This window comes from Mobula birostris, chromosome 2 (assembly GCF_030028105.1).
Source record: "Mobula birostris isolate sMobBir1 chromosome 2, sMobBir1.hap1, whole genome shotgun sequence".
Taxonomy (NCBI): Eukaryota; Metazoa; Chordata; class Chondrichthyes; order Myliobatiformes; family Myliobatidae; genus Mobula; species Mobula birostris.
Genome location: NC_092371.1, coordinates 228,904,611 through 228,931,757, shown reverse-complemented (window position 1 = coordinate 228,931,757; position 27,147 = coordinate 228,904,611). Strand labels below are relative to the sequence as shown.

Genomic DNA, 27,147 nt, shown 5'->3' with positions numbered 1-27,147 from the left:
CGAGATACAGCGTGGAGTTGACCCTTCTGGCCCTGTGAGCCACAACGTCCCAGCAGCTCCCAACCCGACAACCCTTAACCTAGTCATAGGACAATTTATAGTGACCTGTTAAGCTACCTTGTAAGTCTTTGGACTGTGGGAGAAACTGGAGCACCCAGGGAAAGTCCACGCGTTTCACAGGGAGGATGTCCAGAGACACCTTACAGAGGACTCTGACACCCTGAGCTGTAGTAGCTTTGCGTTAACTGCTATGCTACCGTGGTGCCCAAAATTACACGCTAACAACTCACCAACCCTAGCCCACACGTCTTTGGAATGTGAGAGGAAACCAGAGCACCCAGAGGAAACCTCACACGGGCCTGGCAGAAAGTACAATCTCCTTACAGACAGTTGTGGGACTCGAACCCTGATCGGTGATCGCTGGTGCTGTTAAACGATTTTGCGAACCACTCTGCCATAATGCTGCCTTCAACATTAGGCTTAGTGAGTTGTGGGCATGCTATAGTACGCTGACTCCGGAAGCATGGCAACACCTGCCGGTTGCCCTCGGACTGTGTTGGTCATTAGCACAAACAACACATTTCGCTGTGTGTTTCGATGTACATGTGACAAATAAAGCTAATCTTGCTAATCATTATACTTTATACTTTATTGTCGCCAGAGAATTAGTACTAGAACGTAAATCATCACAGCGATATTTGAATCTGCGCTTCACACTCCGTGGATTACAAATATTAAATATTAAAAATATTAAAATTAGTTAAAATTAGTAAATATTAAAAATTTGAATTATAAATCATAAATAGAAAATAGAAAAATGGGAAGTAAGGTAGTGCAAAAAAACCGAGAGGCAGGTCCGGGTATTTGGAGGGTACGGTCCAGATCTAGGTCAGAATCTGTTCAGCAGTCTTATCACAGTTGGAAAGAAGCTGTTCCCAAATCTGGTCGCACGAGTCTTCAAGCTCCTGAACCTTCTCCCGGAGGGAAGAGGGACAAAAAATCTGTTGGCTGGGTGGGTCGTGTCCTTAATTATCCTGGCAGCACTGCTCCGACAGCGTGCAGTATAAAGTGAGTCCACGGATGGAAGATTGGTTTGTGTGATGTGCTGTGCCGTGTTCACGATCTTCTGCAGCTTCTTTCCATCTTGGACAGGGCAACTTCCATACCAGGTTGTGATGCACCCTAGAAGAATGCTTTCTACGGTGCATGTATAAAAATTAGTGAGAGTTTTAGGGGACAGGCCAAATTTCTTTAGTTTTCTCAGGAAGTAAAGGCGCTCGTGGGCCTTCTTGGCGGTGAACTCTGCTTGGTTGGACCAAGTCAGGTCATTTGTGATATTGACCCCAGGAACTTAAATTTTTTGACCTGTTCCACTTGTGCACCTTCGATGTAAATTGGGTCGTGCGGTCGCTACTCCTTCTGAAGTCAACAACCAATTCCTTCGTCTTGCTGATGTTGAGGGATAGGTTCTTGTCTTCGCACCATGCCACCAGGTTCTTAATTTCCTCTCTGTACTCAAACTCATCATCACCCGAGATACGGCCTACAATTGTTGTGTCATCAGCAAACTTATATATTGAGTTTGATGGAAACTTAACTACACAATTATGTTGCTAGAGTCATGTTCTCTAGTCATACGTATATTCTAGCATCTAACTTTCTGCTTTAATTGTTGCAGTACCCTGTTCTGCTGGTATCAAAGTCTATCATCAAGTACTGTACCAGCCTTATCTCTAGTGTTCAGTTCTGGTTCATATGTGTGAAATAAGAGGAAAGAGCTTGTAGTTTAAATCTTGAATGCTTTGCCTGCAGGGATGTTGGAGACAACTTCTACCACAGCCTTCAAAAAGGAATTAAGTGCTGGAAGAAATAGTGCAAGGTTATGAACAAAGGATGACATAGGGGAGGTATACTGTTAGAGAGCTTGTTCAGATATGAGGGGCTAACTGGCCTCCTTTAGTGCTGGAACCTTTCTACAATCTTTATGATTCTCTGATGTCCTGCAGCATCCTTGGATACTCTTCTGAACTATATACATGTGCAGTATTCCTGTGCTGTTTCTGCCCGCCACAGTCTCATCATTTTGGATTCCTGTTGTTCACATTGCACCTGGTTTAGCACCCCATAGCTGTCAGCATATACATGGCGTACTTACTGACTTTTAATTGGTAAGTTATAAAGAAAGCATGGAGAGGTTATATTAAATTTATGTTGAAACTTGATTCGTTTACACTTTGAACTGTGCACTGTTTTGGTCTTCATGCATAAAATGATCTAGAGGAATCGGAGAGAAGTTACCAAAAAGATTAATAAAGTGAACTGGAAGAATACAGTATACGTACCAGGAATGGTTGGGCTTTTTCCAAGAAATGAGAAGGCTGGTGGTTAATCTGTCAGAGATTGTTAAAATTGTTGAAATGGTTGCGAGTGTAGAGATAGAGAAGATGCTTACAATTGAAGGGAGGTCACAGAAGCAGGAATGCTGGGTATGTACTGCATGTATCAGCAGAAATTCTAATAAGATATTCAAGAGGAGATCTTTTACTTTGGCTTGATAAATGTTATTGAACTCCCCACTACAGGGAATAGCAGAGTCATAAAGCATAAATACCTTTAAGGGGAGCCAATAAATTCATGGATAAGAAAAGAATGGGAAGTATTGATGGGGAAGAAGTTCCTCAGCTGATGCATAATCATTGGCATGGGTTAATTGGGTAAAATGCCTGTTTCTATGTTGAACATTTACTTTAATTTCTATAAGAGTTCTGAATAACCGAAAAACAAGATATGTTTCAAAACCCATCATTCCTACCATTAACTTACATCCACATTTTACTGCTCAGATTGTCTCAGTCAGACTTTAATGTTAGGATGACCTGATCTGCAATTCATTCTTAACCTGAATTCTGTTCTTAACTAAACTCTGCTAATCCAAATCCTGTGCTTTTGTGAAATCATCTAATACCTTCTCCATCAGTGTCTTGATCTCAACATTCCCTGTTTCATTTACATGTCCTTGAATTGCTCCTGCACTAATATTTCACCCTCATGCAATCTGAGGAAACACTCCAGTACATTTTCAATTCTGTTCTGAAGAAAGGTCTCAGCCTGAAACGTCCTTTCCACTGATGCTGCCTGGCCTGCTGAGTATCTCCAGCATTTTGTGTGTGTTGTTCAATTCTAGACTTTTGTGTAATATCCTTCCTTTCTTTACACCTTCTATGGCAGAAACCTCCGCCATCATAGTCACTCTTTAGAAATGTTTTCTTGCTAAAACCCAGTAGTTAATTTCACTACAACATTCTACATATAGAAATGTTTTCTCAGCGTTGCTTTTTAAACATTTATCCAAGTCATTTATATGAAGCAACATTCTAAAGGACAGCACATATGAACATACGAAGTGTGGGAATGAATGCTGAAGAGTATCGGTTACTTTACTGATTTGTGATCATATTTCATCCAGTGTAGTAGCAAAAAAATTGATCCAAAGTCAGAACAAAACAATTGCCGCCAGCCTCGCGCCCAGATGAAGTTGTTATATTTGCGTGACTCGCTGTCAGCTCCAATGAAATGATCGTTCCAAAGAGTCAAATCCTTATTCGATCCTTTATTAGCAATTAGCAAACATACATTCTTGAAGCGATATTAAACAATATTAAGTGGTCAGCAAAACTTTGACCTCTGCGGTCCCAAGCCACAAACTGACATGAAATAAGCAAGAATATGAAACTTATTCCCTTCACTTTTACCACGCCTTCACTCATGTGACTAGTTACCATAATAGACATGATAAATGCAGAGCATGGAATACATGGCTTCTACATTCCATCCCCCAATTGTTATGCTATAATAATTACAACTACATAAAGACATGAAATCTCAACATTTACACAAATGTCTTCTTTTGGTAAGCAGTCTATCCTGGAATGTGACCTTCTCCTGCCAAACCAATTTGTCCCTCTTGATTGCATTCAGGAAAATCTCTCTTGAATCGCAGCTGCCAAACCTTATCCAGGTACAAATCTAAAGTCCCATTAACTGTCAGCTCTGGCTGAGCGTAATCTCTTCCACTACCATGGTCCACTTTCAATCATCTATTAACAGTCCAACCTAGCATTGTTCTGATTGCACAGGGTCCATCATTAACATTGTGAGTCACTTGCAGTGGCTCTGGTGCCTTGGATACATTCATCCCTATCAACAGCCCCTAATTTCTGAATCAATTTCTGGCAAATAAACATGGTTCAGGTGAGACTATTCCTGAAGAACTCTCTGACGATACTGTTCCCTTTGTAAACAGGCATACATCCCTGTATATAGATGTTAGGCAGTTCACAATAGTTTTCACTATCCAAGCCAGCCACTTTCAATCCTGAAATGACCTAGCCACTGACCACGTTCTCTTGACCCATGATGCATAAGAGAATGCATGTTCCTTTTCCTGTCAGGTTGAGTTTGTTCATAAGGCTCACTGTGCAGAACACTGCTGTGCGTCCTTGACTTAGGAAAGCGTGAGTAACCACCGTCTTGCACTTTTATTAGACTTCACCTGAACTGGAATTATAGATTCAAATTCAAAGATTCAAAAAACTTTATTGTCATTCTAACTATACATCAGCTCTGCAGGGCAGAATGAGACAGTGTTTCTCAGGGGCAGTGCAATCATAACGTAACAAACGCAACACTAAATAATAAAACATAACAATAAATAGTAAAACACAACAGCCACATGTCAGTTAAAATTAGTTATAAGTGTCCAGCGCAAGTTAAAAGTGTCCAAAGCAGAGTCGGGTGGAGCAGCTATTTAGCAGTCTGACTGCCTGTGGGAGGAAGCTGTTTAGTAGCCTTGGGGTTTTAGTTTTGATGCTCCTGATGGCAGAAGAACAAGCAGTTCATGGAGAGGGTGTGAGGGGTCTTTAATGATGTGCCGTGTCTTCTGGAGGCATCGACTCTAAAAGAGGTCTTGGACAGAAGGTAGGGAGACCCCAATAACCTTCTCTGCTCCCCTAACCACCCTCTGCAAGGCTTTTTTGTCGACAGCACTGCAGCTGGAGTACCAGGTTGTGATGCAAAAGGTCAGCACACTCTCAACCACGCCTCTGTACAATGTAGTTAAGATGGTAGTGGGGAGTGATGCTTGTTTAAGCTTCCTCAGAAAGTGCAATCTCTGCTGGGCCCGTCTCACAATCCCAGTGGTGTTCCTGGACCAGGTGAGATTGTCTGAGATCTGCACATAGGAAATTTACAATCATGATCACCAGCCCCTGCAAGACCATCAGGTACCAGGGCGGTACTCGCTGCTACGTTTGCTTCATTCATGGCTTGTTCTGAATCTGTACCCTTTTCATCAGTGCTGGGCTCAGTTTCGTTTTCACTTTCTACAGTAGCCAAGTAGTAGCAAAGCTACCTTACCTTGAGAATGAGTTTGTTATCCGGGTTTTTTCACACCTCGACTTCCGGCGATGTAGCTTTGTATACTTTCCCAAACTCTGGATGTGTAACAATCTTTACTTGCCTTTCAATAAAGTCAACAATGTCAACAAAATTAACCTTCCAGTTGTGTCTTTTTTTTTTGCGGCTCATACACCACCGATCTCCATTGTTTTCTAAGCTCAGGAGGCAATCTATCTCTGATAACCGACATGTTAGCAGGCATATTCAACTCATACATACCCTGCATGTCTTCTAAGGCATTTCAACAACTTCTAAGAAAAAGACCGTGGTCTTGAACAGTCTTCACATCTTCTGATTTGATAGGTGGCAAGAAAGAGTCTACTCCATGTAGGCCGCAGCCATGATCTGCTCATCACCAAAATTCTCCTGTAGTAAGGCTTGGGCCTTCCATGTCCTTATGGCCTCCAGCGTGGCATTTAGGCCGTTATCATCTGAAATATGAATATGATCATACTGTCAATCAATGTTCTTAGAAACTCCTTGTGCTACTGGATATGGCATCGGTTCAGAGTACCTCCTTGGTGCAGGCTGAGAGGCTTTGGGATTCAAATTCATGGTTTATAGACATTTGTTTCTCTAATGTATCCACCTTGATATTGAGGATGTGATTTTCTCTGTGCAATGTCAACACAGGAGCTCTCAGCAGAGTACAGCTCTACTAGAGCACCTTTAGCACCCATGGCACTTGAAGCCTTAGCACTTCAGCTCCGGCCATCTTGGATGCAACTTCTTCTTGCAACTTAAGCTGCTCTTCATCTCTTCGAAGCTGTCCCACCTCCAAGGCGTGTTTATCCCACAGTATCTGTGTCTTGGTAATAACTAAGCCAAATCAGCCTCCATTTTAATGTGTAGCAAGGTGATATCTTTCTACGGATATATTTACAAATGGGGCATCTTTCTAATGACAGAATATACTCCATGCACCTCAGACACGCTGTCCTTAGTGTTTACACCATCCTGTAACTTATCAGTTGTCACAGCTTGTTCCTTGACATCAAAAATATTTCCATTTCCCCCAGGGAACTGACTATTATCACAACCTTTCCAGTCCAGCAATTGGACACAGCAACATTTGACCACTTCAAAATTATGTTTCAAATCCAAATACATAGCATGAAACAACAAAACAGGTCATACTTGTCACTAGTTGCTCCAGGCTGGTCTGAATGCTGATGTTCATTTGGTACAACTGTTGAAATTTTTGCTGATAAAACGTAATGTCAAAAAATAGATACAAAATCAAAGCAACACAACTGCTACCAGCCTGTGAACTCAGACGGAGTTGTTATACTTCAGCGACTCATCGTCAGCTCCAAAAAAAAAGATTTTTCCGAAGAGTCAACCCTTTATTCAATCTGTTATTAGCAATTAGCAACATACAATCTTGAAGTGATATTAAGTAGTATTGTGGTCAGCAAAATGCTGTGCAATAAGCAATAATACGAAACTTATTCCTTTTGCTTTTTATCATGCCTCCACTAAGTTATCATAATACACATAGTAAATGCACAACACAAAATACATGGCTCCTACATAAAGCAACATTCCAAAGATTTGAGATCATATTTAATCTGTTATTTTACAGCTGACAAACATTTTCAAAGTAAAATTATTATCCATGTATGTATATGTCACTGTATACTACCCTGAGATTCATTTTCTTGCGGTATTCACAGTTGAACAAAGGAATACAATTGAATCAATGTGAAACTATACACAAACAAAGACTGGCAGGCAGCTAATGTGCAAAAGAAGGCAAGCTATGCAAATACATTAATTGATTAATTCATTTATACATTCATACTGAGAGCATGAGAGGTTGAGTCCTTAAAAGAGAGTCCATAGGTTGTGGAGTCAGTTTATTATTGAGGTGAGTAAAGTTATCCTGCCGGATCAGGCTCCTGATGATCAAAGGGTTCCTGAACCTGGTGGTGTGGGACCTGGTTTCAAAAATTAAAGACGATATTTAATCCTTTTAATTCTTTCTTTACCACTTGCTATTACTACAACCAATACAAAAATTGTTTTGCTGATTAATGCACAAACAACTGATAAGTAATTTACAGTGATTCCACCTGAGTTCAGACGGTCAATAATTTGTTAGGAAAATCACTGTGTATTTTAATCCCTAAAGATGCAGAGATGTAAAATGTAAGAAGGTAGAATTTTCCAAAAACTGAAATCCCAGTCCTGATCCATGCACTGTACACTCAGTGGCCACTTTATTTGCACACGTTAATGCAAATATGCAATCAGCCAGTCATGTGGCAGCAATTTAATGCATAAAAGCATGCAGACACGGTCAAGAGGTTCAGTTTTAGTTCAGATTAAACATCAGAATGGGGTAGAAATGTGACCTAAGTGACCTTGACTGTGGAGTGATTGTTGCTGCCAGACAGGGGTGGTTTGAGTGGCTCAGAGGCTGCTGGCCTCTTTGGATTTTCATGCACAGCCATCTCTAGGGTTTACAGAGAATGGTGCAATAAAAACAAAAAAACTTCCATGGGAAGTTCTATGGGAAAAAATGCCTGGAGGGGAATGGCCTGACTTGTTGGCAAGAAGATGGCAACAGAAGAGCATTTCTGAACGCACAACATGTTGGACAATAAAGTTGATGGTCTCCAGAAGCTGAAAACCACAAACGTACGCTCATTACAGAGGATGTACCTAATAAGGTGGCCACTAAATGGATGCTGATTCATCCACTGTGATGTTTGATTCATCCCACAAAGTCTTGCAATGACTAATTGATCCCAGGAATGAAGATCAATAAGGGATAGCTATTAAATATTGGTCTCATTTGTAAAACCTACATCACATGAGTGATTAAATCAATTCGAGCTATGATTGTTCATTCTGCCCCTTAAGATAAATTATGACTTTATGGTATCTGATAAAAGACGTAGTAGCAAGTTGGCAAGACTTTTGCATCTCCCTTGATTTTTATTACCATTTTATATCATTACACAAAATTAAAATCAACCCCTTAGTGTCTGAAACAGTAGTTAAATGATTTACGGAAAGTAAAATCCTTTACTTTATGAGCAAAATATTGGCAGAAAAATATAACTGAAGTCATGGTAGTGTTTATAACTAGCTAGTTTGGACTATGACGATCTTAAAGAGAATCAAAATACACGTGCTACATTTGTGGGCTATTTGCACAGTGCAACATTTAGTAGAAGTGTTGGTATTTGTGTGGAGCTGAGAAGGAGGTCTAAGTGTTCACTCTGGAGTTCTGGCTGAAGGAATTTGTAAATATTTCATCTTCCTTTTCATTCGCACATTGGGTTTTACCATGACTCGGGATGAAATGAGGATTGGATGGGCACACTGCTCTTGTTGGTTATTTAACTGTCTTTCATCATTCACGCAAACCGAAAATATTGCAATATTTATAATAAAAATCAGAAAAGGAAAATATGGGATACAAGCACTTGGCGGGTCAAGCATGAATGTGTCATTACAAATCTGACTGGGCCTGATCTATCCTCAAAGTCTTTGTATTTTATATCCATGTTGAAAACCTGTGAATGGTTAATGCATCTGCAGATGAAATTAAAATAGGAAATATTGTAGGTAGTAAAGAAGGATATTAAGAATTACAGCGGGATCTTGATTAACTGGGTAAATGGGCCCAGGAATGGCAAATGGAGTTTAATTCGAATAAGTGCAAGGTTTTCGGAAGTCAGACCCAGGGAGGGCTTTTATAGTACAGAGTAATGGCCCAGGTAGTATGGTATATCAGAGGGATTTAGGAATACAAACATATAGTTCTCTAAAAGTGGTATCACAGGTAGAAAGAGTAATGAAGAAGACTTTTTTGATGTATTGCATACAATGTGCTGGAGGATCTCAGCAATCCAGGCAGCATCTATGGATGGGAATAACCAGTCGAAGTTTAAGCTGAGACCCCCTAGCACGTTGTGTGTATTGCTCTAGATTTCTAGCAACTGCAGTACCTCTTGTGTCTGTGATCTTCTGACGCCAGCCTACATCAGTCAGGGCATTATGAATACAAGTTGGTATGTTATGTTGCAGTTGTACAAGACTTTGGTCATGCACACTTAGGGTACGGGAAAATGCCATTAAACCGGAAAGAATGCAGAAAAGACCTGTCAGAATGTAGCCAAGAATAGAGGGACTGGGTTATAGGGAGAGGTTTGGCAAGCTATGACGATATTCCATGGAGCATAAGAGATTAAGGTGTGAACTTCTAGAGATAAGTAAAATGATGAAGAGCATAGATATGTAGTATCCTGGTTAAGATTTCTACTGTTCTGCTGTGAAGTATTTTATTTTAGCAGTTTATGTAAAAGCAGTGTGACTTGCTGGTAAGAATGTTTTGGTTTCAGCTAAAGATAAGGAGCCATGTTGTCCAACTTAGAAGTGTTCTGTCAACCAATCAGGATTGTGGAATGGGTGAGAAGATCCTACAGAGCAGGGCGGGAAGGGATTCCTGAATGACAATATTTTGGTTTGGGGTTTTTTGGTGGGAGGTGTGAGGAGAAGAGCATCAGAGAAAATGCCTGGAGCATCCCATGTCTGAAGGGGGACCCTGTTTGGAAGGAGGGTTTTGTGAGATGGAAGATTCTAAGAAGGTAAGTTCTACCTGTGATTGGTGATGAGAATTCAGTGCTGTGAGTAACAAAATACACCCAGCTACTACCTAAATGAGCTCCAACATATATGTGAACATTTAGACTGGTTTAACTGTAATGGTCCCTTTTATTTTTCTTTCTTTTCTCCATTAACTGTTTGGTAAAGTTGAAAATTGGTAAATATACTTTCTCTATAACTTTATGCTGGTGTGTAATCTGTCATTTCTGCACTACCAATAACCGTTTATGAGCAGTACTTCCACAGCATTCACTCAAATGGAAGTTCCTTTAATCGGAACATCCCGATGTTCCTGTTTGGTACAACCCCAAATCATACTGACCCTAGACATATACTGCTTATGAAAGGTGGCCTTCTCACCGCTGAGTCAGGTGACTGTTAGCAGAGTTAGCTCTGGTGAGAGGGTTACATTTATGGGGGCTTGTTCGGGATCTTAGATGCTATGAAAATGCTGTTTACAGATTGATTAAGTTGTTTATTTGTGTGTTTAAGCCAGTGTTTAAACTAGTGTTCGGGAAAAATAAGATGATTCTTAAATAAAGTACATTATTATGGGTGCTGTGGTGATTAAGGTTTGATAAAATTCAAAGTGGTTGGCTATAAGTCATGCTCGTGTTGTGAATCCCTGATGAATTGCTACTCAGAGTGCTGAGTTCTGTAAAAGTATTGGGGAAAATTACACTGGATGAACGATGTTTCGATCAATTAGCTAGCAAGAATGTTATGTTATTCTAAACTACCAATGCTGCCCGATAAGATCAGGGAGCCTGGAGAGTTGGGGCCATGGGCAGTTGATATTTTTAGAGAAGTGCGGAATGTATCTGAGAATGAAGGCTTTAAAGACAAGTTGTTCTCGTTTCTGCGAAGACAGGGAAAGGAGTTTTCTGATATGAAAGGTCTAATAGGTCCTTCTGCAATTGATTTAAATTCTGAGCCGGTTTCAGAAATTAAATTACCGGTTGATAAGTGCCAAACTGTACCTGTGGAGAGCCAAAGTTATCGTAGGTTCAGGGTGTTCTCTGGAGTCAAGCCCACCCTCAGTGGGGAGGAGTAATATGAGTCTAGGGCACAGCAGACATCTCAGTTACTGGATGAGTGGTGGTTCTCGGATAATATGAAAGAAACAGTGACTGGTAAAGAATTTAAAAGGTCTGGCTGCTGAGGTGGTAAGGCCCTTAAAGGCAAAAAACCCTATGGTCACATCTGCGGGCTACATGCAAGCATTAGGCAATGTTTTTGGTAAAATGGACAGTGGATCTTATGATGAAGTGTAGGTACTCATTCCAGGAGAAAGGGGAAAAACTTTCCACCTACATTTTCAGACTAGGGAGATAGCTGCATTGCTTCTACCATAAGGGGCTTTTCAACTGGCTGGGATAAATCAATTAAAGATGTGGCATGTTGTGAAGGATGCGCTGTCACATTATGTGATTGCTTTAAGCATTCGAATGACTCACAAGATGCATCCCGTTCCATCATTTGTTGAGCTGATTGGAGAAGTAAGAGAGGAGGAGAACATGATGGAGGAGCAGAAGACCTCCACCAGTCAGGCAATATCCTCAGTAATAGCCTTTGTTGCTGAAGTGATCCCCAATGCCACACAAGTGGGGTTTCTGGCAGATGAAGTGAAAGCTCTGCACATTGAGATATCTCAGTTGATGTCGGCTAGTGCTGCCACCAAGCGTGATGTCCGACAGGGAATTTGACCCATCTTGAGGACATAATGAGTGCAGTGGATAGAGGGGAACAGGTGGATGTTGTATCTTGGATTTCCAGAAGGCGTTTGATAAGGTGCCGCACAAGAGACTTATAAATAAAATACGTGTGCATGGAGTCGGAGGAAGTGTATCGGCATGGATAGTGGATTGGTTAACTAATAGAAGGCAGTGAGTTGGTATAAATGGCTGCTTTTCCAGTTGGCAGTCGGTGGTGAGTTGGGTGCCACTGGGATCAGTGCTGGGCCCGGAGATTTTTACCATGTACCTTGATGATTTGGAAGAGGGGACTGAGTGCGGCATAACAAAATTTGCTGATGGCACGAAACTGAGTGGAAAAACAAATTGTACAGAAGATGTGGAGAGTCTGCAGAGGAATATAGATAGGTTAAGTGAGTGGGCCAAGGTCTGGCAGATGGAATACAATGTTGGTAAATGTGAGATCATCCACTTTGGAAGGAATAATAGAAGAGCAGATTATTATTTAAATGGTGAAAGATTGCAGCATGCTGTTGTGCAGAGGGTCTTGGGAGTGCTTGTTCATGAATGGCAAAATGTTGGCTTGCAGGTACAACAGGTTACTTAGAAGGCAAACGGAAAGTTGTCCTTCTTTGCTAGAGGGATTGAATTCAAGAGCAGGAAGGTCATGCTGCAACTATACAGGGTACTGGTGAGGCCGCGTCTGGAGTACTGTGTGCAGTTCTGGTCTCTATACTTGAGGAAGGATATACTGGCTTTGGAGGCAGTGCAGAGGAGGTTCACCAGGTTGATTCCAGGGATGAAGGGGTTAACCTATGAGGAGTGATTGATTTGCCTGGGACTATACTCTCTGGAGTTCAGAAGAATGAGAGGGGATCTTAAGGAAACATACAAAATTTTTAAAAAATAAGATAGAAGTAGGAAAGTTGTTTCCATTGGTAGGTAAGACTAGAACCAGGGGACATTGCCTCAAGATTCAGGGGAGAAGATTTAAGATGGAGATGAGGTGAAACTGTTTTTCCCAGAGAGTGGTGAATCTGTGGAATTCTTTGCCCAGAGAAGCAGTTGAGGCTTCCTCACTAAATATATTTAAGAAACAGTTAGATAGGTTTTTACATAGTAAGGAAATGAAAGGTTATGGGGAAAAGGCAGGTAGATGGAGCTGAATTTACGGACAGATCAGCCACGATCTTATTGAATGGCGGGGCAGGCTCGATGGGCCAGATGGCCTACTCCTGCTCCTATTTCTTATGTTCTTATGTAGTAAACAGAGGGATACTGTTGATGGGAGTCTTTTGACGAGAGAAGTGACTGTTATTTTCTGCTACAACTGTGGAGAGGATGGGTATTTCAAGCAGGAGTGTGAAGAACAGGAAAATCTACAGAAAGTGATCCAGCAGTTGCTTAAACTGAAAAGCAAGTTGGGAAACTTCAGAAGGTGCCATTACGGGTATGGCCTGGCCTTTCGGAGAGAGCCCGTTCCAGTGCATCAAAGGGAAACACTAAAGTGCAAAACCTTTTTCCTGAAGGTTAAGTGGGATCAAGCTCTGGGGTATCCATACGCTAGGTCCATACTTGACACAGGTTCTCAAGTTACTCTGCTCTACAGATCCTTTTTCAATCGGTACTTGACGCATTTACCATTGACACCACACAGTGTGCCGGAAATCTGGGGCCTTAGTACTGATGACCGCCTGTATCATGGTTACTTGTGATTGAAACAGGAGATTTTGGAAGGAGATATTGGAGTAGCTGAGGCCCTTCATACATTAGTGTTGATCCGGCTGAAACAGGTGAGGATTCCACTATTGTGGGAATGAACATTCCCATTGTGAGAAGGCTCATGGGAGCATGCAAAGAGAGAAAGGGAGAGAATTTTTTGAAAACTTTGTCCACTCACTTGGTGTTCAGAGCTGCTTTTGAGAAGGTGCAAGTTTCTCCCAAGCAGGATGATGAGCGTAAACGTGGAACTGCACGGTACACCCAGTCCAAACCCATCATGTTACATCCTGGAGAAGTAGCTAGAGTGACGGGAAACCCCAAATTCCCTGGAATGCCCGATGCTGAGGCTGACCTGGTAGGTGCTCCGGAGTGTTGATGAGACCTGGACTGCAGAAATCTTTGGCCACACAAGCAGGATGACAGTGATGGTCAGGAACACCTCGGAGAGGAAGATTACCCCCAGCATGGGATGCTGATGGCTCATTTTTCGCAGTGAGGGTAATACCTAGTTTTCTGGTGAGTAAACTGGGATAGAGACAGTCTTCTGGATTGGGAAAGTTAATAGCAAAGTCATTCAGCTTTGGTGACCCCCTGGTACCAGAGGAATGAAAAGAAGACTAAATGAGAAGATGTTGAAGCTTGAATATGTGTTTTCTACTGATGAGTTTGATGTAGGTTGCTTTAAGAGTATTTGCCACACAATTAGAGTGAAGGAGGGGACCCTGTTCAAAGAGAGGTCTTGAGGGTTAGCACCCCATGGAGGTGGACAATGTTCGGCAGCACCTTGCTGAAACCGAAGGAAGCTAGAATTATTTACTTGAGAAATCCCTATACGTCACCCATAGTGGTGGTGAGGAAGAAGAATAGGAAGGTATGGATGTGTGTTGATTATCAGACACTGAACAGATGAATGGTCCCAGACAAATATACTGGTCTGCAGATCAAGGATGCTGTGGCCTGCTTGAGTGGACAAAATGATTCAGTATGTTGGATCTACGGAGCGGGTATTATCAGATACCCATGAATGAAGCTGATAAAGAAAAGATGGCATTCATATGCCTGCAACACACACAAAATGCTGGAGGAACTCAGCGGGCCAGGCGGCATCTATAGAAAAAAAGTACAGTCGACGTTTCGGGCCGAAACCCTTTAGCAGGACTGGAGAAGAAAAGGTGAGAAGCAGAAAAGATGAGGGATAGAGAGGGCAGAAAAAGGGGAGGAGGGGTGGCATTACTGGTCAGGGATACTATTACAGCTACAGAAAGGGTGGGTAATGTAGCAGGATCCTCTTTTGAGTCAATATGGGTGGAAGTCAGGAACAGGAAGGAAGCAGGGGGTACTCTACTGGGGGTATTCTATAGGCCCCCTGGTAGCAGCAGAGATACAGAGGAACAGATTGGGAGGCAGATTTTGGAACGGTGCAAAAATAACAGGGTTGTTATCATGGGTGACTTTAACTTCCCTAATATTGATTGGCACCTGCTTAGTTCCAAGGGTTTAGATGGGGCAGAATTTGTTAAGTGTGTCCAGGATGGATTCCTGTTACAGTATGTGGACAGGCCGACCAGGGGGAATGCCATACTAGATCTAGTACTAGGTAATGAACCAGGTCAGGTCACACATCTCTCAGTGGGTGAGCATCTGGGGGACAGTGACCACCGCTCCCTGGCCTTTATAATTATCATGAAAAAGGATAGAATCAAAGAAGACAGGAACATTTTTAATTGGGGAAAGGCAAATTATGAGGCTATAAGGCTAGAGCTTGCAGGTGTGAATTGGGATGATGTTTTCGCAGGGAAATGTGCTATGGACATGTGGTCGATGTTTAGAGATCTCTTGCGGGATGTAAGGGATAAATTTGTCCTGGTGAGGAAGATAAAGAATGGTAGGGTGAAGGAACCATGGGTGACAAGTGAGGTGGAAAATCTAGTCAGGAGGAAGAAGGCAGCATACATGAGGTTTAGGAAGCAAGGATCAGATGGGTCTATTGAGGAATATAGGGAAGCAAGAAAGGAGCTTAAGAAGGGGCTGAGAAGAGCAAGAAGGGGGCATGAGAAGGCCTTGGCGAGTAGGGTAAAGGAAAACCCCAAGCCATTCTTCAATTATGTGAAGAAAAAAAGGATGACAGGAGTGAAGGTAGGACCGATTAGAGATAAAGATGGGAAGATGTGCCTGGAGGCTGTGGAAGTGAGCGAGGTCCTCAATGAATACTTCTCTTCGGTATTCACCAATGAGAGGGAACTTGATGATGGTGAGGACAATATGAGTGAGGTTGATGTTCTGGAGCATGCTGATATTAAGGGAGAGGTGGTGTTGGAGTTGTTAAAATACATTAGGACAGATAAGTCCCCGAGGCCTGACAGAATATTCCCCAGGCTGCTCCACGAGGCAAGAGAAGAGATTGCTGAGCCTCTGGCTAGGATCTTTGTGTCCTCATTGTCCACGGGAATGGTACCAGAGTATTGGAGGGAGGCAAATGTTGTCCCCTTGTTCAAAAAAGGTAGTAGGGATAGTCCGGGTAATTATAGACCAGTGAGCCTTACATCTGTGGTGGGAAAGCTGTTGGAAAAGATTCTTAGAGATAGGATCTATAGGCATTTAGAGAATCATGGTCTGATCAGGGACAGTCAGCATGGCTTTGTGAAGGGCAGATCGTGTCTAACAAGCCTGATAGAGTTCTTTGAGGAGGTGACCAGGCATATAGATGAGGGTAGTGCAGTGGATGTGATCTATATGGATTTTAGTAAGGCATTTGACAAGGTTCCACACGGTAGGCTTATTCAGAAAGTTAGAAGGCATGGGATCCAGGGAGTTTGGCCAGGTGGATTCAGAATTGGCTTGCCTGTAGAAGGCAGAGGGTGGTGGTAGAGGGAGAACATTCAGATTGGAGGATTGTGACTAGTGGTGTCCCACAAGGATCTGTTCTGGGATCTCTACTTTTCGTGATTTTTATTAACCTGAATGTGGGGGTAGAAGGGTGGGTTGGCAAGCTTGCAGACGACATAAAGGTTGGTGGTGTTGTAGATAGTGCAGAGGATTGTCAAAGATTGCAGAGAGACATTGATAGGATGCAGAAGTGGGCTGAGAAGTGGCAGATGGAGTTCAACCCGGAGAAGTGTGAGGTGGTACACTTTGGAAGGACAAACTCCAAGGCAGAGTACAAAGTAAATGGCAGGATACTTGGTAGTGTGGAGGAGCAGAGGGATCTCGGGGTACATGTCCACAGATCCCTGAAAATTGCCTCACAGGTGGATAGGGTAGTTAAGAAAGCTTATGGGGTGTTAGCTTTCATAAGTCGAGGGATAGAGTTTAAGAGTCACGATGTAATTTTGCAGCTCTATAAAACTCTGGTCAGGCTACACTTGGAGTACTGTGTCCAGTTCTGGTCACCTCACTATAGGAAGGATGTGGAAGCATTGGAAAGGGTACAGAGGAGATTTACCAGGATGCTGCCTGGTTTAGAATGTATTCATTATGATCAGAGATTAAGGGAGCTAGGGCTTTACTCTTTGGAGAAGGAGGATGAGAGGAGACATGATAGAGGTGTACAAGATAATAAGAGGAATAGATAGAGTGGATAGCCAGCGCCTCTTCCCCAGGGCACCAGTGCTCAATACAAGAGGAGATGGCTTTAAGGTAAGGGATGGGAAGTTCAAGGGGGATATTAGAGGAAAGTTTTTTACTCAGAGAGTGGTTGGTGCCTGGAATGCACTGCCTGAGTCAGTGGTGGAGGCAGATACACTAGTGAAGTTTAAGAGTCTACTAGACAGGTATATGGAGGAATTTAAGGTTGGGGGTTATATGGGAGGCAGGGTTTGAGGGTCGGCACAACATTGTGGGCTGAAGGGCCTGTACTGTGCTGTACTATTCTATGTTCTATGTTCTATTAAAAGATGGGGAGAAGGGAGAGAGAAACATAAGGTGATAGGTGAACATGGGAGAGGGAGAGATGAAGTAAAGAGCTGGGAAGTTAATAGGTTAATTACAGAGCAGCAGAGATCACAGAGGAGGAGCAGTGAGAGAGGGTTTCACTGAGCTCTCGTTGAAAGGAAGATTTAAACTTCTTCTATAGATGCTGCCTGGCCTGCTGAGCTCCTCCAACATTTTGTTTGTGTTGCTTAGATTTCCAGCATCTGCAGATATTCTCTTGTTTGCGACTGCATTCTTTTGCCCACTTAACTTCTTTCAGGGCATATCAGGAGCACCGGCTACTTTCCAACCTGTTATGGGGTAGACGGTTGGGGACATGAATTTACTGGCGGTACTGGTGTACTTGGATGATCTCATAGTGTTGACCACACTAGAGGTGCATGAGATGAGGCTGCTGAAGTTGCTAGATCACCTGAAAGTTGAAGGATTAAAACTGTCACTAGCCAAGAGCCAGTTCTCTAAGACATCTGTCAACTTTGTTGGGCACATAGTCTCATAGTATGGAGTGGGTGCCGATCCTTCCAAGATAGAGACAGTGACCACATGGACGAGGCCCAAGAATGTGAGTGCCCTATGCTCATTCCTTGGAGGCTGTGGGTACTACCAGAGATTTGTGAAGGACTACTCCAAAGTAAGCCACCCTTCGAATCAGTTTCTGTGTGGTTACGCTCCCTTGAGGAAGCAAGAGAGGAGAACGAAAGGGGAAGAAGTCAGGATTTGTCTTAATCCTTCGGAGCCTTTCAGGTAAAGATGGGATGCAAAATGTGAAGAGAACTTTCAGCTGCAGAAAGAGTTGCTGACCAAAGCACCCATGCTGACCTTTTCAAATCCCCAGTTGCTGTATGTATGCATTCTGATACTAGCTGTGACGGTTTGGGGGATGTTCTATATCAGGACAAAGGTGAAGGGTTGAGATCTGTTGTGTTCATCAGCAGGAGTCTGTCACCATCCAAGTGAAACTAACTTGCACACAAATTGGAGTTTCTGGTGTTGAAATGAGCTGTGGTCAATAAGTGAAGTGACTATCTATATGGTCCCAAGTTCGAGGTGAGGACTGACAACAATCCACTGACTTGTATCCTGACCTCGGCAAAGTCGGATGTTGCAGATCATCACTGGGTAGCGGAGTTACCTGATTATGATTTCAGCCTTAAATATCGACTGGAGAGTTGGAGGAGTGACGTGGATGTGTTGTCTTAACATTCACATGAGATGTTGGAAATGGACAGAGGGTGGCAGAGCATTCCTTCCTCTGGTGTTAAAGCAATGTGCCAGTTTTCCACAGTGGGAAAATCAGAGGGAATGCTAAGGCATGCTAGAACGGTAGATCATTTGGGAGCTTCTAGTCATGACATTCCACAAGCTTATTGCAACTTGATCGCTGTGGATATGAAGCAGTTACCTGCCCCGAGTCCTGTGGAATTGGCAGCAGCCCAACGAGATGACACTTGTATAGGTGTCATTTGGTCATCTGTTGCCAAAAGGAATATGATCCAAGTTGAAAAGATGAACCCCCCTACCAAACTGATGAGGTAACGGGACAAATTGGAGTTGAGGAACCAAGATTTATACAGGGTCACGTCTCCTCCAAACAGGCCTCGACGTTCCCAGTTAGTTTTGCCTGAAAACTACCAGAACGTTGTACTGAAGTCACCTCATTTGGGGTTTGACACGACCTACAGATTGGTCCGAGATTGGTTCTATTGGCCCCGAATAAAGCCTGAGGTTGACGTGTACTGTAAGTCATGCATCCGATGTATTCGGAGGTAGATACTGCCTGTGAGAGTTGCCTCATTATCTCATTTACCAAGTACAGGACCACTTGAATTAGTGTGTATGGATCACCTCTCCATTGAGTCTAATTCCAGCAATGCCGCAAATATCTTTGTCAGCACAGATCACTACACTATATGTTCTCAAGCCTTCCCCACAAAGGATCACAGTCGCCAAAGTGTTATGGGAGAAGTAAGTTTATTATGGCCTCCCAAAAAGGTAATACTGTGATCAGGGAAGGGATTTTAAGAGTCAGCTTATACATGAGTTACTGACTATGCTTGGAACTGAGAAGTCAAGGACCATTCCATATCACCGTCAATGTGATTCTCAGCCTGAAAGGTTCAACCAGACATTGCTAGACACGCTTGGAACCCCGGATGTCAACAAAAAGAGCAAGTGGACTCAGCATACTGGCCATTTGGTACCCTGCTACAACTGTACACAGAATGAAGCTACTCGCCTTATTGCCATATTATTTGATGTTTGGATGCAAAGCAATTTTACTTGTAGATCTTTGTTTTGAAGCTATTGGGGAAGACTTGCTGCAGAAGGATGAGGAAATTAGGAGAACGATGGTGCCTAACAGCGACTCCTTTATTTGCATCTTTGGAAACAGCTCTGGTTCTATCTTTAATATCTCTATTTTCCCCTTTCAGGGTTCTTTTGAAGACCCTCACCTGGAGTTACATGCTGACTTCAGTTCTTTGCAGGAATGGGACCTGCTCTCTGGGTCTCACGACTGCCTGCTATTTGATATGCCAAGGACACGGTCTAGAAGACTAGTGCACCTTCAGGGTTCCAGGATTTCGTGGCCCTGGAGGCGGGCGGACTCGAGGTCGGTGCCTCCGCAGGAAACTGGTGAATAGTGGGAGTACATGGAAGATCGAAAGCAGCAATCTGGTTGCTGTTTGCCCAGAGACCGGAGTTCTTTGAGCACAGAGCTTGGAAAAAAATGATGCAACAGACTTTTAACATTGTAAATCAGCGAGTTGTTTGTTATGTCTCTCCTCTCGCTGTGAAATGGGAACACCTTTTTTTTCCCTTATTAGGGAGAGAAAGAGCCTATGGTATGTCAAATACCAGGTGAATGAGTAGTCTTTGGGTTACTGCAAGTCTGTGTCTTTATTGATGCTTTGCTGCACGCTTGAGTGTTCGGTGGGGGGGGGGTCGCCAATGCTTTTTTGCTGGTAGAGGAGGGGCAGTCATTGCTTTGTTGCTGCTTACGCATGGGTGGGGGGACTTTGGGATTCTAACATTTCACAAAAACAGAGGACTGCCCCGAAGAATGAATGAGTTTTAAGAAGGGAAAAGGGACTACCAGGGAAGCGTAAGTTGGCTGACCACTGGGTGTCTACACCTTACGTGGTGGAGAGCCAGATGCCAAATTTGCTTGTGTTCTGGGTGAAGTCAGAGGATGGAAGTGGTTCTGTCAAAATTCTCCATCGGAGTTACCTTCTACCCCTAGAGCAGGAAGCACATGTTGACCCAGAGCATGACACGGAACCTATACCTAGTACCAGAAGTGTGCACAGAAGAAGGAGAACAAGAAGACAGCCAGCTGACAATAGTGTACTGTACAGACTCAGAGGTTGAAGAATTTGGAATATTATATGCTTTACCTTATGCAAACTCACCAGAGATTGATGAAGAGATTTCTGAAACTCCCAGCCCTGACTTGAATGTAATGGGGAGGACTACCAGTGTAGAGGCAGACATAATATTAGACAGTGAGGGGGATTTGGGCTCCAATATAACTTGTGATGAAGCTGAGTTCAGTCAGGTGGCAGGAGAACATGAGCTGCTGGAAGATACAATTGATAGACAGGGAGAGGCATACCCAGGTAAATAGGAAAAGTCACAAGGAGTGCTTGAGTCTGAAGAAGCAGAAGATGCGATAAGATGGTCTCAGAGAGTCAGGAAACCCCCAAGTAGGCTGGCATATGATGCACCAGGGAAACAGAGTGTTGCATCTATCTCCATAATGAGATATATTATTGCCATTTACAAATGGATTGGGGGTCCTGAAATCATGAAATCATTTGAATACAGTAGTATTAATAATGGTTCAATGTTCCAAAGATATGAGAACATGATTATTTTTGGTGGGGGGGGGCGGGGAAGAATGTAATACCCTGGTTAAGATTTCTACTGCTCTGCTGTGAGGTATTTTATTTTAGGAGTTTCAGTAAAAGCAAAGTGACCTACTGATCAGATTGTTTTGCTTTCGGCTAAAGATAAGGAGCCATGTTGTCCAACTTAGGAATGTTGTGTCAGCCAATCAGGATTGTGGGATGGGTGAGAAAGTTCTAGAGAGCTGGGCGAGAAGGGATTTCTGAAGGTCACTAATCTGATTCGGGGCTTTTTGGTGGGAGGTGCAAGGAGAAGAGCACCAGAGAAGACGCCTGTAGCATCCCATCCAAAGGGGATACCCCATTGCAAGCAGTGCTTTGTGAGATGGAGGAATCCAAGAATGGAAGTTCTACCTGCAGTTGGTGATGACAATTCAGTGTCATGAGTAAAACAATACACCCAGTTACTACGGAAATGAGCTCCAACATTTATGTGCACATTTAGACTGGTTTAACCGTAATGGGCCCTTTTATTTTTATTTTTATTTTTCTGGTAACTGTTTGATAAAGTTGAAAATTGGTGAATATACTTTCTATATACCATTATGCTAGTACAATCTGTCATTTTGGGCTACCGATAACTGTTTATGAGCAGTATTTCTGCAGCATTCACTCAAATGGAGGTTGGTTTAATTGGGGTGTCTCAATGATACTGTTAGTTTCAACACCAAATCATACCATCCCTAGACATGTACTGCTTATGAAAGGTGGCCTTCTCATCACTGATTCAGATGACTGTTAGCAGAGTTAGCGAACGAGTTAAGTTGGTGTACGAGCCCTGGTGAGAGGGTTACAGATAGAATGAATGCATATAGTCATTTCCCCAGGGTTGTGAAATTAACAATTATATTACATGGAATTATGAGCCGAGGGAAAAGGTTTAATAGGAGACTGAGGGGCAACTTTTTCACACAAAGGGTAGTACTCGTGTATATGGAACAAGCTGTTAGGGAAAGAGGCTAAGGCAGTTACAAGAAGAAAATTGGGAAGACAATTGGATGGTTACATTGATAGAAAATGTTTAGAGGAATATGGGTCAAACACTGACAAATAGAACTAATTTAAAATGGTCAGTATAGATGAGTTGGGCTGAAGGGTCTGTTTCTGTGCTGCATGACTCTATAACTATCTGCTTTTATTCTTATTTTATTTCCACAAGAATTAGCCACATCAGAGTAGGTTTGGAATCATGTACACATTACAAAAAAAGGGCAATTTTCCTTTGTTATAGGGTGTTGGTGGATCAGTTATCGTTTCAGATTTTAAATTTTATATTTAAGTGAAAAGTCATAGAATCAAATGTTAAAGCAATAAGTAGCCACTTTTTTGGCTACTTTATTATCATTTTCATTGTCTTCTGCTTCTAGAGCGATCCACTGCAAGGCTCAATGTGTTGTGCATTTAGAGATGCTCTTCTGTATACTAATGTAACATGCATGATAATTTGAGTTACTATCACCTTCCTATCTGCTTACACCAATCTGACTATTCTCCTTTGACCACTATCATTAACAAGGCACTTTTATGCACAGAACTTCCACTCACTGAATGTACTTTGCTTTCCACTCCATTCTCTGTAAACTCTATACACTGCTGTGTGTGAAAATCCTAGGAGATCAGTAGTTTTGGAGATACTCATGTGACGGGGTCCTAAATTACCCCTATGAGCGGGGCTTTTGAAAAGAGAGAGAGAGAGTTATTTAACATCGATATCTTGTTTTGAAGAGAGAGAGAGATGAAGACTAACTGTTGGACTGTCACTTTAAGGCACTGGAAGTAACTTTTGGATTTCTGCTGTGTTGGAGTTGGAGACAGCACCAAGCAACTTGTAAGTTGCTATGGTGACCAAAGACAGGTTGTTGATACTTCTCGAGGACTTTTGCCTGCTTGCATTTCTTATACAGAGAGAGGAACTAGGAGTTATTTGAGTGTCAGCAGATGCTCAGCACGGGAAGATAAAATAGGAGGTCAAATGATAGACCTCAGACACATGTTTTGGACACTGAATGAGCATTGTTGTGCCCGCAGAAAAAGTGGGTTTTGGAGGATCGACCAGGCGGATCGATCCATTGCTCTTGCAGTGGAAAGAGGAAAGGGATTGACTGGTGGGGATTTGTCCATGTGTCCACCCTCGTCTGGCGGATAGCTCCACCACAGAAAACCGGTCCCCTTTGTTAAAGTCACAGTCGGTGACTTTTAAAGGATTTCGAAGGACAAGGAGAAGATCGACGGCGTCAGCTCATCTGAAGTCTCAAATCTCTCCCTCTCTCTCTCTCTCTCTCTCTCTCTCTCTCTCTCTCTCTCTCTCCCTCCATCACTACTCAACTCAATACCACGAACTGAACGGAACTGAACTTTACTCATCATCATAAGACTATCTTTTTACCCCTAGACTTAAAGAAGCTTGGTTTTTCATACATATATTTCCACACTTACTGATATACTTACTTACATATATAATCGTTGCTAACCTGTTTGATTTATCTACATTTATATTACTGTATTGCGTAGTTGCTAATAAATATTATTAGTTAATAGTAATACCGGACTCCAAAGTTTTTTCCATCTCTGCTGGTTCTTTATTCCCGTCACAGGGTACGTGACAGTCACTCTATCTGGCACCAACAATCATTTCACAGTCAAAATAATTTAGATCCCATTTTTTCCTATTCTGGTCTGAATAACAACTGAATCTCTTGACTATGTGTGCAAGCTTTTATGCATTGAATTCCTGTCATATGATTGACTGATTAGATATTTGCATCAGCAGGTGAACAATGTACCTAATAAAATGGCCACTGAGTGTATATATTTCAATATATATTCATATTTAAGTTGCTGGTTGCTCTAAAAAACCAATTGGTGTGTAGATGATTTCAGTTAAAGAATTTTTTCTGATATTCTGAACTGTTAATAAATACTAATCATAATTATCCCCAAAAATATGAAAACCAAATAGTTATCTTACTTCAACCGCAAGATTGAAATGTTTGCTGTCCACTTCAAAGGTCCCAAATACAATTAATTGTGTCTCCACTTTCAGATATACCCTTATAGATATTTTGCGTTCTATACTGCTGTCCTTGGAAGCAATGATTGAAGACCCGGAACTTCAAGTGAATGGATTTATTTTGATAATAGACTGGAGCAACTTTACTTTCAAGCAAGCCTCCAAATTAACACCAAGTATGCTCCGATTAGCCATTGAGGGACTACAGGTAAAGCTGTTTTCTATTTATAATGGAATCTGAATAACAACTGAATCTCTTTACTATGTGTGCAAGCTTTTATGCATTGAGTTCCTGTCATATGATTGACTGATTAGATATTTGCACCAGCAGGTGCAGAATGTTTGACGTCAGTGGTGGATAAATTGATGGAAAGTATTCTTAGAGATGGTATATATAATTATCTGGATAGACAGAGTCTGATTAGGAACATGGATTTGTGAGTGGAAGGTCATGTTTGACAAACCTTATTGATTTTTTTGATGAGGTTACTAAGAAAGTTGACGAGGGTAAAGCGGTGGATGTTGTCTATATGGACTTCAGTAAGGCCTTTGACAAGGTTCCACACGGAAGATTACTTAGGAAGGTTCAATCGTTAGGCATTAATATGGAAGTAGTAAAATAGATTCAGCAGTGGCTAGATGGGAGACGCCAGAGAGTAGTGGTGGATAACTGTGTGTCAGATTGGAGGACGGTGTGTAGCGGTGTGCCTCAGGTATCTGTACTGGGTCCAATGTTGTTTGTCATATATATTAATGATCTGGATGATGGGGTGGTAAATTGGATTAGTAAGTATGCAGATGATACTAAGATAGGTGGCGTTGTGGATGCTGAGATAGGTTTTCAAAGCTTGCAGAGAGATTTAGGACAGTTAGAAGAGTGGGCTGAAAGATGGCAGATGGAGTTTAATGCTGAAAAATGTAAGGTGCTACATTTTGGTAGGACTAATCAAAATAGGACATACATGGTAAATGGTAGGGCATTGAAGAATGCTGTAGAACAGAGGGATCTAGGAATAATGGTGCATAGTTCCCTGAAGGTGGAATCTCATGTGGATAGGGTGGTGAAGGAAGCTTTTGGTATGCTGGCCTTTATTAATCAGAGCATTGAGTATAGGAGTTGGGATGTAATGTTGAAATTGTATAGGGCCAAATTTGGAGTATTGTGTACAGTACTGGTCACCGAATTATAGGAAAGATGTCAATAAAAATGAGAGAGTACAGAGGAGATTTACTAAAATGTTGCCTGGGTTTCATCTCCTAAGTTACAGAGAAAGGTTGAACAAGTTAGATCTTTATTCTTTGGAGTGTAGAAGGTTGAGGGGGGACTTGATAGAGGTATTTAAAATTATGAGGGGGATTGATAGAATTGACGTGGATAGGCTTTTCCTATTGAGAGTGGGGAAGATTCAAACAAGAGGACATGAGTTGAGAGTTAAAGGACAAAAGTTTAGGGGTAACATGAGGGGGATCTTCTTTACTCAGAGAGTGGTGGCTGTGTGGAACGAGCTTCCAGCAGAAGTGGTTGAGGCAGGTTCGATGTTGTTGTTTAAAGTTAAATTGGATAGATATATGGACAGGAAAAGAATGGAGGGTTATGGGCTGAGTGCAGGTTGGTGGGACTAGGTGAGAGTAAGAGTTCGGCACAGACTAGAAAGGCCGAGATGGCCTGTTTCCGTGCTGTAATTGCTATATGGTTATATGGTTATATGGTCATATGGAATCAACTGATGTGTAGAAAATTTCAAAACAATGGAGTGACTGTAATTTGTACAAAATATTGCACTGTCCAACATTATAATTTGTTTTTGATGTGATAATTGAATTTCAAAAGCAAAATACATTAAATGTTTAATTGAATTATCCCCAGGAAAAGCAACTGGTGCTTAGTACAAGCAAAAAACTGCAGAACAAAATGAAACAGATTGAAATGGTTTCCATTTCTGGTATAACTATTCTGTAGCTCTCATACAGCACTGTCTAGTCTTTCTTCAATTTTTATTTGCAATTTTTTTTCAAAATATACCTAGTATAAAAAGTACCTATTATCTAGTTTATCTTCATTAATATTTGTTTCTGGTAAATTAATTCAACCCACGTGTCTGTGATGGATAATTTTAGAAGAAGACATTGAACAATGTCTAAGGAGAAGGAATCATGTAACATTGGTTCAATAATGTACAGGCAGTATCATGGTAGCAGTTGGCTAGAGGCGAGGTGGTGACTGGATATAGTATCAAGAGGCATAGAAAGGTCATCACTGGCATATGTCATGAATTTGTGGTAGCAGTACAATGCAATGCATAATAACAAAAAACTGTGAATTACAATAAGTATTCATATATTAACTAGTCAAATAAGTAGTGCGAAAACAGAATAACATTGCGAGTGAGGTAGTGTTCATGGGTTCAATGTCCATTCAGAAATCGGATGGCAGAAGAGAAGAAGATGTTCCTGAATCATTGTGTGGTTTCAAACTACAGCACCTCCTTCCTGATGGTAGCAATGGGAACAAGGCCTGGGTGATTGCAGTCTTTAATGACAGATGTCACCTTTTTTAAGGGTACAGTCCTGGAAGATGCCCTGGATACTATGGAGGCCAGTTCCCATGATGGAGCTGATTAAGTTTACAACTCTCTGCAGCTTACTTCAATTCTGTGCAGTAGTTCCCCCACTCCCTGCACACCAGATGGTGATGCAACCAGTTAGAACGTTCTCCACGGTACGTCTGTAGAAATTTGTGAGTGTTTTTGGTGACATACCAGATCTCCTTAAGTTCCGAAAGAAATATAGATGCTGTTATGCCTTCTTT

The 27,147-nt window shown here is 42.0% G+C and overlaps 1 protein-coding gene across 1 annotated transcript in view; it reads left to right on the top strand.

Annotated features, from left to right (window-relative positions):
• The window catches only part of clvs2 (clavesin 2), a 124,539-nt gene that overhangs the window by 6,626 nt on the left and 90,766 nt on the right, over positions 1-27,147 (top strand). Inside the window, exon 2 of the mRNA XM_072279179.1 lies at positions 24,372-24,546. Coding sequence (XP_072135280.1) covers positions 24,372-24,546 — 175 coding nt within the window. The remainder of the gene's footprint in view (positions 1-24,371; positions 24,547-27,147) is intronic.